We start from the raw sequence: 14,945 nt of genomic DNA, 5'->3' as shown, positions 1-14,945 counted from the left end.
GATCAAGCAGAATCTAAAGTAATCCTAGAGATTATGTGTCAATATATTTTAAGATCCATAAAATAAGCCGGTTGATTGGGCTTAAAATTGCTTCTCATTCTCGCCCTCATAGTTACCAAAATGGTAAGAAAAATAAAACATGACGCTTGTCATGGCACGAGTAATTCATGGTTGTGGTTCCGAGATTCATCTATTTATTTATCTAGATAATACCTTTTCCTATTCACTAATAAATTGATCAATTAAACTCATGCTTCTACAATGAACTTGATTCTAGAGCTATTTGAGGACTTTTGAAAAGTTTGCTTTGATTTATGAAAAGTTTGTTTGGATTTACGAAGCGGCGTGCCTCGCTATTCCCCGTCTCCCAAGTCCCGACGCCCAAAACACTCTAAAAATCCAATCCTCCTCTCCCGTGTCCCTCCCGTCCCCATCGCTCTCCCCACCCACCACGTACCAGCCAAGCCACCGTCTCTCTCCCGCGCTCGCGCGCGCCGCCGCTTCGCACCACCAAGACACGATGCGGGGGTCCCTCCTCGCCCGGCAGCTGGCGCGGCGGCTGCTGAGCAACTTGCCGGAATCGACCGTCTATGGGGGGCCGCGCCCGCAGGAGGCCTCGGCGGCGCGGCGCGTGACGGTGACCACCCTCCGCGGGAAGCACCGCCGCGGGGAGCCCATCACCGTCGTCACCGCCTACGACTACCCCTCGGCGGTCCACGTCGACTCCGCGGGCATCGACGTCTGCCTCGTGGGGGACTCCGCCGCCATGGTCGTCCACGGCCACGACACCACGCTCCCCATCTCGCTCGACCTCATGCTCGAGCACTGCCGCGCCGTGGCCCGAGGCGCACCACGCCCGCTGCTCGTCGGGGACCTCCCTTTTGGGTGCTACGAGTCCTCGGCCGCGCAGGTACGCGCCTCCCTCATTCTCCAAGTTGGACCGGATGTTTCGATCCGCAAGGGGATAGAATAGTGTCTCCAATCTTGATTTGCAGTACAATTGCAGCTGTGTGCTACTCTTAGTGAGACGTAGTATCTCCATCTTAATGCTCAAAAAAAGTATCTCTTTCTCAGAGGCTGAGGGCTTTCTAGTAGGATAACATCTTCTTAGCGTGCTAAAAAAAATATCATCTGTGCTACTGCCGTCACGAACTTTACTTTCAGTTCCATTATGCGTCAAACATTACAACTTCAGCAAAAAAAACACTTATTGCTTAACCATAGAATGCTGCAATGCAACTCAAAATTCTTTGAAAAAGTAGAATTCGATTTTGAATGTTAAATGCTATTGACGTGCATGCACAAATGCACATGCATGAAGAGTATTGATAGTACTTTCATTTTCTTTAGGCTGTTGATTCAGCTGTAAGGGTGCTAAAAGAAGGTGGAATGGATGCAATCAAGCTTGAAGGGGGTGCGCCGTCGAGGATCACTGCAGCTAAAGCTATTGTGGAGGCTGGGATTGCTGTCATGGGGCATGTTGGCCTCACACCACAAGCTATTAGTGTGCTCGGTGGATTTAGGCCTCAAGGGAAGACAGTTGATAGTGCTGTAAAGGTGTGCCACCTCTCATTGTTTCGCTATAGGGTTATGGCATGCCTTGGTGTCTTGACTGATTTATAGGCTTCAAACCATGTTGTTCTGCTTTTGTAGGTTGTGGAGACAGCACTGGCTTTGCAGGAGGCTGGTTGCTTCTCAGTTGTGTTGGAGTGTGTGCCTGCTCCAGTGGCAGCCGCTGCAACATCAGCATTGCAAATCCCAACAATTGGCATAGGGGCTGGACCATTCTGCAGTGGACAGGTTCGTTTGTTCTTTTCCCTGTAATGACATATATTGATTCTGTTCATATTCAAGGATGATATTTGCTATGAGTTATTAGTCTAGTTATTTGATAATTTTATCAGTGCATACATGAATTCCCTCAATAAGTGCACACGTGGCACGCCTGTCCTTTTGTAAAATAACTCCGGTATCCTTGATCTGAATATACTGTGCTACAATTGAACTAACCAGGTATAGTCACTTGGTCACTTCAATCCCTATTGTTCTGATACATCTTGTGTACAACATGTACCAAACGCCTTTGTTTATCATATACCAACTCAGGCGGACATCTGCAGATGCATAGCAGTTTTGTTCCTGAAGCCCTGATATCCACAGATTTTGGTGCAGGTGTTAGTCTACCATGACTTGTTGGGGATGATGCAGCACCCACATCATGCCAAGGCAAGTGCTATTTTTAGTTTTGCCTAAGAGACATTTCTCTATTACTCGGTTCAATTTTATTAACCTCAGTGTGTACTTCTGCTCCACCCCAGGTCACACCAAAATTCTGCAAACAATTTGGTGATGTGGGTAATGTCATCAACAGGGCATTATCGGAGTATAAGAAAGAAGTGGAAACTCGGACATTCCCTGGTCCAAGCCACACACCATATAAAATAACTCCAACGGATGTTGATGGCTTTGCGAATGCGCTACAGAAGATGGGTTTGAGTGACGCTGCAGATGCTGCTGCGGCCGCTGCTGAAAACAGTGGGACTGATGGAGGGCCAAAAGAAAATAGTTGATTTTGTCGGTTGTTTTCAGCAAGAACACAAGATCTAGACTAGAGAATGTAAGGGCAGTCCGGTAGCCTGCCTAGCATAATGGTTTCCAGCAGTAGTGCAATCTTGCCATAGGCGTAAACTGAAGCTGGGAACCCTTTCAATGTCGTTGTAGGAGGACAGTGGGGATCCTCTGATATTGAATAAGGCTGAGCTATAGCATCTGGACAGACCTGAATGCTTTCGGGTTAGGATTGTAGAGAAATCTATGGAGCAGTCCCTTAAATTAACGCCGCATACTGGGATTATACCTTGCGGTTCCAGCACTAGCTTTGAATGTTTTCTGTCGCATGCCAATTTGCTGAACACGAACAAAATAGTGAAGTGGAGCTTTCTGTACATTTTACAACAGGAAGCCTTATCCTTAACAAGCTGTATAGGTTATATAGAGAATTTTTAAGTAAAAAAAATGCATGCGCATGAGAAAATCAAACTAGCAATCCGCAATGGAATACATCCAAACACATGCTACTTTAACGCCTTGTTACATATTTGTACATACCACATACATGAAAATATGCAATAGGCAACTTTTCTATTCACACAAACATCCTTCGACAAATCAACATCTCCAAAATTCTATATAGCATAGTAATATCCACGCTATTCCCTGGCAATTTTGGCTTACTACTCAGTGGTGGCCATACTGACACTGGATTGCCTCCTGAAGTCAGAACTGTCAACTATTCCATGTGCATATTGACATTGGATTGCCTCCTAAAGTCAGAACTGTGACAATGGAATGAGCGCATGATCTGCTGGCCTCCAATTTACATCACTATACAGGTAGGGCCCTGGCCTCCGAGATCAGTATCAACATGAACTATGTAGACTCTGAGCATGATATGCTGGCCGCCTCTCCAAACATCACTATATCAGTAGGGCCCTCTGAAATCAGTATCAACACAAACTCAGTAGACTTGGCTAGAGCTTCGGTATGTACAGAATACTGCTGTTCTGCAATGAGCCTCATCTAGAGCTAATCTTTGTTATCCTTGAGTAGTCACCAACGTTGGCAACAAAAAGAGGGTCTTTCTCATCGCCAAAGCTATTTTTTTCACTCGTTTGCTCCAATTCTTTTGTCAAGTCTTCCATTGTCTTCTTTAAGTTGGCCTTGCTCATCTGTCCACCTTCACCCATTGAGATGCCAACCATGGTGATTTTTGGGAGAAGAGGGTTTACTTGTAAATTAGTATTCATGTCAGCATCATATCTGGCCAGCAAAAAAAAGATGATTTCAATATGCTGATAAGCAATCCTTGTAGATACAAGCAGCTGATGGATTGTGATGTTAAATATTATTTTGGCTCTAAATTGTTGGAGTCATATTTGGCCCATTACAAAGTGTAATTTCATAGGAAACTCTAGAAAGATCATGAAATATTCAACTAGATGCATAGGCTACATAGCACATGCATTTGTGTATGACAAAAACAGAGAACAGAGAAGCAGCAAGCAGCATCAATTAAACAAACCTGCTAAATTTGCTGACGCTTTCTTGTTCTTTAAAATTTCTGTCATGCCCTGGCCATATATTTGGAAGCAGATTGCTAAATGGAAAGTGAAATTGATTATGATCTTGGTTATTGTGACTTCTGTAGTTGTTGTCAATACTTGGCTCCGAAGATTGAGATTGCTGATCATTTTGGCAGCAGCTATCATCCTTTGAAGCAGTAAAGCTGCTGGTAGTAGCTATATTGGCAATCGAAACAGCAGTCCTGAAAAAGGTGAGCAAAATATTCAAATGCAGATGTTTCAGAATGGAGAGCAAAAAGTAAAATAAACAGATACCAATCAAATAGCCAACTTAGTGCGTACTATTATTGATACAAAATGATCAATGGTTGAACTGCTTGTTTCAGAATTTAACAAGCTCCAACATGTGACCTCTCCAAGGTGAAGATTAACCATTTCCCCACCTATCTCAAGGCTAAATCAATAACTGGGCTATCGACATATATACTTTACAGGCCATGAATACAGGGCTTGATATTTCTGACAATTTATCTGTTGTGCTATACATAGTAATTCCCATGCTCAGTAGCTATGCCGATCACCCACTAACCCATGATAAATTAATTGCAGACTACAACGTTAAAGAAAACGAGCAATAAACAATATTGACAGGAGAATGTTTTCCTTATGACACGAAAATTATTTCCTATATGCAAGATAATTTTAGGGGTGACTGGGTACGCACAATTCAGGGTGAATAAATAAAGACAATAAAGTATTTCATAAACCATCTCACTCGGCTCAATAAGTTATTCCTCTACACAACTGAAGAAGCAATTCTATGAAAATTTGAGAAAGAGAAAAGACTACAGCATGGCATTGCATCTGCACACCTTTCTTCAAATGAATCAACAACATAAGGGAATTGGGGTTGTATGCCAGCAGCCTTTCTCAACCATTTATTTCCTAGAAGAACTTTATCAACAACATCAAGAAGCTGAATTTCTGCAGCTTTAGTTACAACATTTAATGGTATTCCAGCTGGACCAATCTCATTCATCAATTCTTGAACCTAAATCAAAAGTATCTCATAATATGAGCCCATAAACTAGATTCAAGACATAAAACAAAAACAGTTTATGTTCATAAATGATTATAATACCTCTGGGGGTTCAAGCAAGCTATCAGCACTTTCTTCAATTATTTCTGATGTTAAACTATCATCAACGATATCCCTTCTACGTTGCATATGGCGATTTTGCATTATCGAATGGAAATGTTGATCCGTTGAAGCTTCAAGAATATTGTCCAACATGTTTTTATCAAAAAAGTATGGTGTGTACCTGACATCATGAGCATAAAAATTCATATCAGGTTTGCTTGGCATATTTAAGGCATCAAAAATACGCATTTGTTTTTTCTTAGAACAGTCTACCATACAAACCATAACATAGTACAATAAAAACTATGGGCATATCAGTAGGCCATATGTGAACATTTCATATTCATCTTCTTCACATTTGACAGAGACCAAGGCATCATACGAATAGGAAATTCAGTACAAAAGAATAAATACAGAGAAGGAATGAAAAACATAAATTTGGAAACATAAAACAGATATGCCAGAAGAACATCTATAGATAATATATAATATTTACAGGATAATCAAGGAAGCAGCAGGAAGGTCCATACCATCTAATTCCATCATTTGTTGCCACTGCAATATTTAAGTTTTGAGCACTAAAAACAGGGACGCCACCAAGTCTTTTCCTTCTGCCCCTTTGTGGAAGTGATTTCAGTAGTTTATTGGCAGCCTTGACCTAAAAGAGAAGCACTATAACTCCAATGACATTGCTTAAGTTTGAGGAAGATCTAAGAATTTGGGCACAGACCTGCTTTTCATTTGGAACAAACTGAAACATGTGAGGCTTTTCCTGCACAACAACAATTATCTTTGATGTTACCAACATGATTACAGAACATGCTGAGTGTAAATAATATATAGATAACTTAATAAAACAATCTGACCCAGAGAGTATGTAGCTGGTGGTTATATTTTAAAAAAGGAAAAAAAGAGAGAAAAGATAAGATAATAATACAGTGCCAACCTAATCAAATCAAACTATGAACTTAAGCGTCAAAAATGACAATCTGAATCTGTGAGCAGTATATAAAAAAATGCAGTTTTGTTGCACAAAAAAATTATGCAATAGAAGTTTAGTTAACCATCTAATCTAAAAAAACACAAAGCCTTTGCGATAGAGCACTTTTAATGTGGCCATTTGATCACCCTATCACTGTTATACATTGGATGCCAAAGCAAATCTAGTGTATAGACTCCAGAGTCATTAAGAGCAACTCCACATACAATATCATCAATAGTAACCATGGATGCAGTTTTAAGAATGTTTCCCTTATTATTGTAGGGTCAAAAGAGCCTAATACACAAATGACTAAGAATAAACTGCATGAGCTCCATATTTGTTAGTCCTGTTGGGTTTCATCTCTAGCCTACCCATTTTGCTTAGGATTAAAAGGCTTTGTTGTTACTGTGATCAAACACAAGTAGTCATGTGGCAAACAAAACTCTAATCGTGATGGTTATTTGATCACATACAGTAGCACCTAGAATTGTACGTTGCCAACTTACCATACTATAAAGAAATAACAGACATAAAAGCTCACCACTGACAGGACACAGCCAAAGGTAATTAAACAATTTAGTAAGAGCAGCCTTATCATGAAAAATGACAAGAAAACATTGTTCTTAAGAAAATGACCATAACCAACCTTGAAATGTTCATATGCTACATCAAGGCGACAAGCCCCCACCATGCCACTTGGCACATTTAGCCGCTTAACATAGGATACTGGAGATGATTAGACCAAGTTAGCTAAGAATCCTTTCCAAATTCTCACTAAATAAGTTGTAGATAGATCTGTAGAACTTTTTTATTGGAAAGGTATTAGTCAGAACTCAGATATTATGTGGCTTTTAAACAACACTATTATGAGTATTAGTAATACAAGTGAATGATACTTAGCAACAAAGCACTATTTCTTGCTATAAGATATGCCAACCTGATACCACTACTAAAAATAAGCCTGTAGATTACATCCAGAGAAATAACAATGCTGAAGTGAAAGTGTTTTTTGACCTGCCAAGTAGGCAACCATGGACATTTCTTCTGTTGCCAAAGCTGGTTGCAGCCCATTTCAGCACTCATCATACATGTTTGATGTTCAGTATCCCAAATGTGAGAGGGGGGGGGGGGGGGGGGGGGGGGAGGTTACACTAGGGTTTGGGGTTCAGGAAGCCTATTGACCTAAAAATCTAGAGCTAAGAATTGGCTTCGGGGAACTTCTCTAGGCCCTGACAAAAAGTAGCTACCAAGGTTGAACTTGAAGGAGAAGTCAACTGATGGTCACTCCCATCTAAAAGCTGGAATATCCTCCCCAATACCAACCACCAAAACAAGGTAGCCCTGAATACTGATGCAAATCTTAATCCATTGCAACGTACTAGCTAACAGGGTTCAGTTGTATAGAGAAAAATAAGAGAAATGAAATATTATAAGCCGGGTGTACCGTTTCTATGCTCTGAACAAACATTAAATAACTATCCGGATCATAATGCATCAAGCAGAGCAGAGAAGCATAAGAAATGTTTAGTAACATCAATACAGCATGTACCTGCATCATTCAAATCCATGAAAAACCTAAATACTGGGCCATTTTCACTCTTCTTCAACGGTGATAAGATCTTTTTGAACCATGCAGGAGTCCTGAAACAGAATAAATTTAAATATTTAAAAATGGGAAACAAGAAAACAACTAGTGGTATAAAGCACTGAATCCTCATTGACCAGCATGCTGAAAAATAATGTAGAGGAACAGAATTGTCACATTCCCAGTTTCCCCCATTGCCTGGTGGACTCGTGATTACATCCGAAACATAAATTTCTCATGATGCACATATTTACGTACACACGACAGAGTCGAATTGGATTCAAAATTCCGCCGGGGTTATTGTGCAAGACAAATACGCTCGATGTGTAATTTCCAGAGTACACGCAACACAGAGCTACAGGCCATCGTCAAAAGCATAATATCTGGTCTCACCGGCAACAACCTCAGAACAGGACTACGCGGATATGCGCAATTAGACAACGGAAATCAACAGCCGGGGAGTGCAGGGTACCTGTTCGTGAGGAAGCGCGGGAGCTCGAAGCGGGTGGTGACGGCCATGAGCCCGTTCCCAGAGGGGTCGAGCATGGTGAACACCTGGCCCACGAACGCGGGTCCCCCGCCGCCGCCGCCGCCGCCGCCGCCGCCGCCCTTAATCCCACCTCCTGGCTTGCCACCCGCGGCCACGCCGGCGCCTGCCATCCGCTTGCCCGGCAGCGTCTCCGGGCCGGCGGGGGACGACGCGGAGGAGACGGGGAGGAGGAGCGGGAAGGCGAGGTGGGGCGCCGGGTGCGCGGGCGAGGTCGTCGATGAGGTGGCGGCTGAGGATGGGGAGGAGAGGAAGGGGAAGGTGGAGGAGGCGAGGGAGTGGAAGGGGTTGGACGAGGAAGAGGAGGAGCGCGGCATGGCGGACCGGTGAGGCCTGGTGGTGGCCGGTGGTGGGGTTGAAGAAGTGGGTGTGGGCGTGGTTCCCTTGGATTTGGGCTTCGAATCCGGGGGGCGCTTGGGCCGCACGCTTTGTACGATTCCATTCTCAATGATCCTGTCACTCAAACCGTCTGCTCGACGTCAAGAGAGGGGACAGAATAAGCAGTGCTTCAGTTTAGTTCAGGAAATGCAAAACTTTAGCGTACCAAATGAAAAAAAGAAACGAAAAGTAGGGGTAGGCGAATCAGAACCAACCAGAAGCAGAATTACAGCAATATTCCTTGAAAGAGGAAAATTAGAGGAGCTCCCAGTGTGGCGTAGGTTAAGGGCCAGTTTGGTAGAGCTCCAACTGATCCTGATTCTCTGTGGGAGCCGATTCTCTAAGAGAAGTGATTCTGTGGCTGAAGGTGATTCTCTTTGATTCTCTAGTATAAACTCTTAGGGCCAGTTTGGCAGAGCTCCCAGAGCTGATTCTCTACTGAATCCAGCAAGAGCTCTGCCAAACAGTTTTTCAGAGAGAAGTGATTCTCTGCTGATTCTGTGGAGTGATTCTCTGAAATGAACTAAGAGGCTGGGAGCTGAAAAAAGTAGCTTCTCCTGATTCTGTGAAGTGATTCTCCATCCTGATTTTAAGAGTTTATGCTAGAGAATCAAAGAGAATCACCTTCAGCCACAGAATCACTTCTCTTAGAGAATCAGCTCCCACAGAGAATCAGGATCAGTTGGAGCTCTACCAAACTGGCCCTTAAAATCAGGATGGAGAATCACTTCACAGAATCAGGAGAAGCTACTTTTTTCACCTCCCAGCCTCTTAGTTCATTTCAGAGAATCACTCCACAGAATCAGCAACTCCACAGAATCAGCAGAGAATCACTTCTCTTTGAAAAACTGTTTGACAGAGCTCTTGCTGGATTCAGCAGAGAATCAGCTCTGGGAGCTCTGCCAAACTGGCTCTAAATAGCTGTAGCCACCGTCATAGATGATCGGTAAAACTATGACTGTTTACCGTCTGAATCATTCTTATCTATGTTCTGTACAAAATAGGAGGGTGCACCAAATACAAAAAACGTCATTTTGTGCGGTCCGGAAGAACCTGAAGCTCAACAGTACCGCCTTGCCCCGAGTATTGAATAGTGCTGCCTTCCTTGGAAACATTTCATCTGAGGCTGCCCTCTTTACCTGTTTGCTCATAAAAAGTCAGAAGGTAGGTTTTCCTCCTCGATCAGTTTGCTGGGCTTGTTCCTTGCAGTCATTATTTCTTTCGAACACGCAGTCAACGTGTCTGCAACCCTTCCTGGACCGCCAACATAGTTCTTTCCTATTTCTGAACTTCTGAATTGTAGTTCGGCCCGCGGTTTCTGTTTCCTCGGCAACGTTAACTCCCCAGAAGCATACAGTTCAAACACGAAAGAACTGTAGAAAAAACAACTCCCATTCTACAGGTTAGGCTGGTACTGGTGTGACATCCACTCTACGACAGAGACGGATCAGATACTGTTACTCTCTTGTCTGTTTTCATCCTGGCAACCCTAGGCCCGACTTTCCTGGTATTGCTCTTTGCAGACGCTTTTCTTGGAATAGAGCGTTGTACAATCCGGATTGGTATCCCCCCAATGTTGAAATCTTCCTTGAGAGACTTTGTCAAGAACCTGATATCTGTATCGGATAGCTGAACCTTCCCACTCATAAAGGCAACAAACGTTGGTGGGCGTGCTTTCACTTGAGTGAAGTACTTGACTTTTGGCTGAGTGGCTGAATCTTTCCAGGAGTGTCGGCTCATAACCTATAGCATAATCACAAGGTATTAGAGGTAATGATTGATATAAACTGCATGGCATGAATGACCAAAGTAGCCAATAACTTAAACATGATGCAGTCAAAATATACCGAGGTAAACATGAGAGTGTACAAGATAAGAAGTAATCTTAGCAAGCATAGATGTTGGACTGAGACCATACTTGCTTAGATCAACCACTAGAAGGAACTGCGTTTTCTGAAGGACCTCCAAAACTATCCCACTTTTCATTCACACAATTCCACTTTCTAGTGACAGGCAACTTATCTTACACAATCTAAATTGAATCAAAGGGACGAGATTTAAGTTCCTATCTCCTGCTTAAGTGATTGTTCCTACTGGGCACACTCAGACAAACAACTAAATAAACTAACTGTGGATAGGATGTTTACCTTACGCAACCAACGGTTGAGCCGAGAGGTTGACAATCTTAAACACCAGTTTTCATAAGTATCTATAACCTGGCGCATCACAGCAATCCGTCCTCTCCCCTCCAATGCTGACACAAAAACAACCGGTATCCCTGTAACCTGCCAAATGGGGACTGGTTAGGAGGGAGCATATAAACAACACATCTGTCCCAATATATTTTTTTCAATTTTTTACATTGCAATTTTCTCGAAATTACAGGTATTCAAGCAGCCAGTAAGTGAACATTCATATTAACATTCAACAACTCCGTTATAGAGTAACAGTATTTAAACCCACTGTGATTGATAATTAGATGTCTTCAAGGATGAAAACCAGCCTATTATAAACTAACAAAAAAAATAAAAATTACCTGAGGAATGACAGTCTGAATTTCTCTAGGAACAGCATCCATCACCTTCTCAAATAGCCGTTGGTTATCTCTAAGGAGATCCATTTTATTGACAACCACAACAAGTCCACGGCCCTCTTCTATTGCTTGCCGTGCTATCACAACTTCTGGATGATTCATACTACTTTTGGACTTTGCAATCTACATGTCCATAGAACTTTATCAAGGGATTGGCAATTATAATTCAAACAATATTTAACATGCATGAAGAATTGAAGACATCAGTAAAATCAGACCAGGACATCAAAGAGGTTGCTACTGACGCGCAATGATTTAAATGGGACTGTGCACCGTCACCAGAACATTAAGCTAACAAAATCTAAAACCAATATCCATCAAGTCTGGTGACATGTAAACATGTAATTACAGAAAAATATTGAGGGAATGATTCACTATTGTGCCACATGATTGATGATATGCAGCTAGCACTAGATAAGTGGGCAGTGGAAATGCTTCCGCTTAACCACATACGAGGAAGTGTGCTAAGTCAGAATTTTACAGGTCATTGGCTCTGCAAATCAAAATGAAAGCAAGTACCTTTTCAGCATCCAGCACAAGAGCAACAATGTGAGCTCTCATAAGGTTCTTTCTTGACTGCACAACACTCAAAGACGCTGGCCCTTTCTCCTTCCCTGATCTTTCCATCCAACCTGCAGTGTCCACCTGCGCCACGAAAAGGAAGAAAATGATTAGACCACTATCCACACAGAGACAGCTTGCATGAACACTATGCCATAAGGCATAAACCACCAAGCATCAAAAGTTTTGATAAGTTTAGCTTGCTTGAGTGATAAATTATATGAAAAATTTCTGAATGATATGATTAGTTTGGCTAAATTATTACTCCCTCCTTTCCAAATTATAGGTCGTTTTGGCTTTTCAAGATACATAATTTTTTCTATGTATCTAGGTGCATAGCAAATGCTATGCATCTAGAAAAGCCAAAACAACCTATAATTTGGAACGGAGGAGTAGCTGCATAGATATAAGACCATCCTTGTATTCTGTGGCATCAGTTTGTAGAGCCTCTGTAACCATCATCCTATCCCCTAGTCATTTTTCTGTGCTCAGCAGTTTAAACAAATACACATAATAATAGGCAGAGGATGAGCCAAATAAAATTCTAGTATCTTGATACCTTGAACTTCGACTATCAATAAATGAGGTGAAATCCACACTATACACAACAGAAAATAAGCACACTTCAGACTCCTTTACTGGCACAGTTATTGGTAGTAAGATTCTTTTAGAAAAAAATTGTTATGAATTATCAATGCATGCAAAATAAAAATAATTTGCATTTCCATGTTGCAAGTGTCACACTGTCACTACAGCACATATCATCACTAATATCTACAGAATAAACACAAAAATGTAGCAATATAATATAAAGTTGTGCAAAAGGAATATTAAACTGAAAGAGAACTAGTTAACTTACTAAATACACGGTTCTGTTATCGAACTGAAACTGAGCCCGAATCGAGTCCCTTGTTAAGCCTGCCTCTGGACCAACCAGAACTCTTTGTTCTTGCAGCAAGGTATTCAAAAGGGTAGATTTCCCGACATTAGGACGTCCCACAATTGCCAACTGCAAAGGCAACTTGCTCTCATCACCTTCATGGGCCTCAGTTTCAAGCTCAGTGGTAGGGTCACCTTGGTTGAGTCCATCTATCACATGTCAATGTAAACCATGAACAGTAAGTTCGTAGGTTGCAAGCATGGGTCCCATCTATAACACTAATGTTGTAAATCATAAATTGTTTAATTGATAGAGAAAAATATGGCGTTCTCTAAGGACACACAATACAATGTCTCAAAGGTTTGATAAGCGACAGTCATTGATTCCTGAAGTCCAAATTCCTCAACCCACATAACAAAAATGGGTTGTTGGCCTACAGAACTTGTACAATAAACTGAAACTGTCAGTCAGTGATTTATAAAGCCCGATTCCTCAACCACCCAATGTTGTAATAATTTTCAGACACGACATATACTTCAAATGGAACTAAAATGGAGACAGATATAGGAGACAGAGTTGTCATATTTGTTTCAGTTGCCTCACCTAACCAATATCTAATATCCACTTAGCCTAATACCGCATCACCTCCAAAGATCGGGCAAAAACACGAAAACATGATAACCCGTAACGGAAAGAGAAATATTAGCAGTTGGTCACTTAAGATCAAAACAAATATTACAAGTAACAAAAACATTAAAAATAATGATGCAAACTTACTGTTTGGAAGCTGAGACATGTACTCCTCAAACAATGGCCTGAGTACCTCATAAAGTTCTGCCATCCCCAGGCCAGTCTCTGCAGATATTGCAACAGGATCTCCGAAGCCCAACTTGTATGCTTCTCCAGCAGCAGCAGTCAGAACTCCATGCTCATCAAGTGACTCAGACTTGTTCATTGCAACAAGGGTATGTATCCCAGATGCATGCTTACGCAGCCATTGCCCAACCTCAAGATCCAGTGGCTGTAGGCCATCCCTTTAGAGAGAATTGCATTTTTACTAGGCAACAAGTAACATCTTGACCTGACTCCATGATAAGAACAAGAAATATTCTACTCACCTCACATCAATCAAGAAAATGGCAAATTGGGACCTAGCTAACACATTCCCTGTCATGTCCGCTGTCCGAGCGAGAATGCTCCCAGAAGTTGCTGCTGTCTCGAGCCCAGCTGAGTCAAGCACACGGAAACGGAGATCTCCAAGCTTCGCAATTCCTTCACGGATATCACGAGTGACGTGATCCCCAGGAGTATTGTACACCAACGCCTCCCTCCTCCGTATAAATCTGATACAAACGTTGAAACAGTTCAAATAAGAAATTTAAATTTAGTCAAGCAGAGCTAGAAGATCATAATGAGCTGCATACGAAAGGGTGTTTGTGCTTGTGCTAGTGGTGCGGTCTGAGACTCTAAGGCGGCCTCAAGGTGCTCATGGAAATGCCGCGCCCTTGGAGGTTGGAGCCGCACGGAATCTACAGCAAACGTCTGGATGCCTTCGCGAGGCGCGTCCAACCTGTTGAAAAGGGCTGACTTGCCGACGTTGGGGCGGCCGACGAGGATGACGGTGGGAAGAAGCGCGGCGTCCACCTTGGTGAAGTCGAAGCGCGACTGCTTCATTGGGTTCTTCCTGGCCTTGGCCTTGGCCTTGGGCCCCACCAACTCCTCGGAGGCAGTGGAGTAGCCGAATCCGGCGGAGAACGGAAGCCGCGGGAGCGGAGGACGCCCTCGACCTGCGTGGGGAGCCGGACAATGAGCAGACGAGGAGGGTTTAGGGGTTAGGCTCCGAAGAGGAGGCGGGCCTTACCGAGAGGCGGAGACGATGGGGGGCTCCGAGCGGAGGGGATGGGACGGTGGTGCAGCAGGGCCCCGGCAGCCGGACGGCACCGGCGGACGGCGGCGCGGAGAACGGCAGCGGCGGCCGCCATAGTGTTGGGAAAGAAGTGGGGGGCTGGAGGAAAGCTAGGCACGCAGATGGGCCACACGCCATTTTGTTTCGCGGCAGGACACCAGGCAGGCCCTTCTGCGTCCACGTTGATTTGGGAACGTGCAGATGTGAATCCAATGCTGGTTCTTGGAGCAGCAGAAGTTTTGCTCAGGTCCATTTAGTTCAATCCAAGAATGTTTGAATTGCGAAATGGC

At 43.1% G+C, this 14,945-nt stretch overlaps 3 protein-coding genes across 3 annotated transcripts; 1 reads left to right on the top strand and 2 right to left on the bottom strand.

Annotated features, from left to right (window-relative positions):
* The first annotated feature begins 419 nt into the window (after positions 1-419).
* LOC112893570 (3-methyl-2-oxobutanoate hydroxymethyltransferase 1, mitochondrial) lies at positions 420-2,912 on the top strand. Its single transcript, XM_025960972.1, has 5 exons — positions 420-910; positions 1,351-1,557; positions 1,654-1,800; positions 2,173-2,226; positions 2,319-2,912. Exons 1-5 carry the CDS (start codon positions 521-523, stop codon positions 2,568-2,570), a joined length of 1,050 nt encoding a protein of 349 aa, XP_025816757.1. The 5' UTR covers positions 420-520; the 3' UTR covers positions 2,571-2,912.
* A 95-nt stretch (positions 2,913-3,007) lies between these two features.
* Positions 3,008-8,753, bottom strand: LOC112893569. Its single transcript, XM_025960971.1, has 9 exons — positions 8,263-8,753; positions 7,755-7,846; positions 6,852-6,931; positions 5,954-5,995; positions 5,754-5,881; positions 5,224-5,404; positions 4,955-5,133; positions 4,082-4,324; positions 3,008-3,819 (listed from the first exon to the last, which is right to left on the bottom strand). The coding sequence occupies exons 1-9, from the start codon at positions 8,652-8,654 to the stop codon at positions 3,576-3,578; spliced, it is 1,581 nt and encodes a 526-aa protein (XP_025816756.1). The 5' UTR covers positions 8,655-8,753; the 3' UTR covers positions 3,008-3,575.
* Positions 8,754-9,655: 902 nt separating this feature from the next.
* Positions 9,656-14,770, bottom strand: LOC112893887 (GTPase Der). Its single transcript, XM_025961409.1, has 9 exons — positions 14,611-14,770; positions 14,320-14,536; positions 13,868-14,092; positions 13,527-13,783; positions 12,729-12,958; positions 11,828-11,953; positions 11,252-11,431; positions 10,863-11,000; positions 9,656-10,458 (listed from the first exon to the last, which is right to left on the bottom strand). The coding sequence occupies exons 1-9, from the start codon at positions 14,729-14,731 to the stop codon at positions 10,147-10,149; spliced, it is 1,806 nt and encodes a 601-aa protein (XP_025817194.1). The 5' UTR covers positions 14,732-14,770; the 3' UTR covers positions 9,656-10,146.
* Positions 14,771-14,945: the final 175 nt, after the last annotated feature.

This window comes from Panicum hallii, chromosome 5 (genome assembly GCF_002211085.1).
Source record: "Panicum hallii strain FIL2 chromosome 5, PHallii_v3.1, whole genome shotgun sequence".
Lineage (NCBI taxonomy): Eukaryota > Viridiplantae > Streptophyta > Magnoliopsida > Poales > Poaceae > Panicum > Panicum hallii.
This window is presented reverse-complemented; position numbering and strand designations above follow the sequence as displayed.

What these genes read in the sequence shown, in the direction of transcription:
- LOC112893570 (XM_025960972.1), top strand. Translation starts at nt 521, where the DNA reads ATGCGGGGGTCCCTCCTCGCCCGGCAGCTGGCGCGGCGGCTGCTGAGC. An exon ending in CAGTTGATAGTGCTGTAAAG is followed by an intron (nt 1,558 to 1,653) that starts GTGTGCCACCTC and finishes CTGCTTTTGTAG; the next exon opens with GTTGTGGAGACAGCACTGGC. An exon ending in AGCACCCACATCATGCCAAG is followed by an intron (nt 2,227 to 2,318) that starts GCAAGTGCTATT and finishes GCTCCACCCCAG; the next exon opens with GTCACACCAAAATTCTGCAA.
- LOC112893569 (XM_025960971.1), bottom strand. Translation starts at nt 8,654, where the DNA reads ATGCCGCGCTCCTCCTCTTCCTCGTCCAACCCCTTCCACTCCCTCGCC. An exon ending in TAGCATATGAACATTTCAAG is followed by an intron (nt 5,996 to 6,851) that starts GTTGGTTATGGT and finishes GTTGTTGTGCAG; the next exon opens with GAAAAGCCTCACATGTTTCA. An exon ending in GCTTGCTTGAACCCCCAGAG is followed by an intron (nt 5,134 to 5,223) that starts GTATTATAATCA and finishes CTTTTGATTTAG; the next exon opens with GTTCAAGAATTGATGAATGA.
- LOC112893887 (XM_025961409.1), bottom strand. Translation starts at nt 14,731, where the DNA reads ATGGCGGCCGCCGCTGCCGTTCTCCGCGCCGCCGTCCGCCGGTGCCGT. An exon ending in AAGTCAGCCCTTTTCAACAG is followed by an intron (nt 14,093 to 14,319) that starts GTTGGACGCGCC and finishes CGTTTGTATCAG; the next exon opens with ATTTATACGGAGGAGGGAGG. An exon ending in ATTTTCTTGATTGATGTGAG is followed by an intron (nt 13,784 to 13,867) that starts GTGAGTAGAATA and finishes TTCTCTCTAAAG; the next exon opens with GGATGGCCTACAGCCACTGG.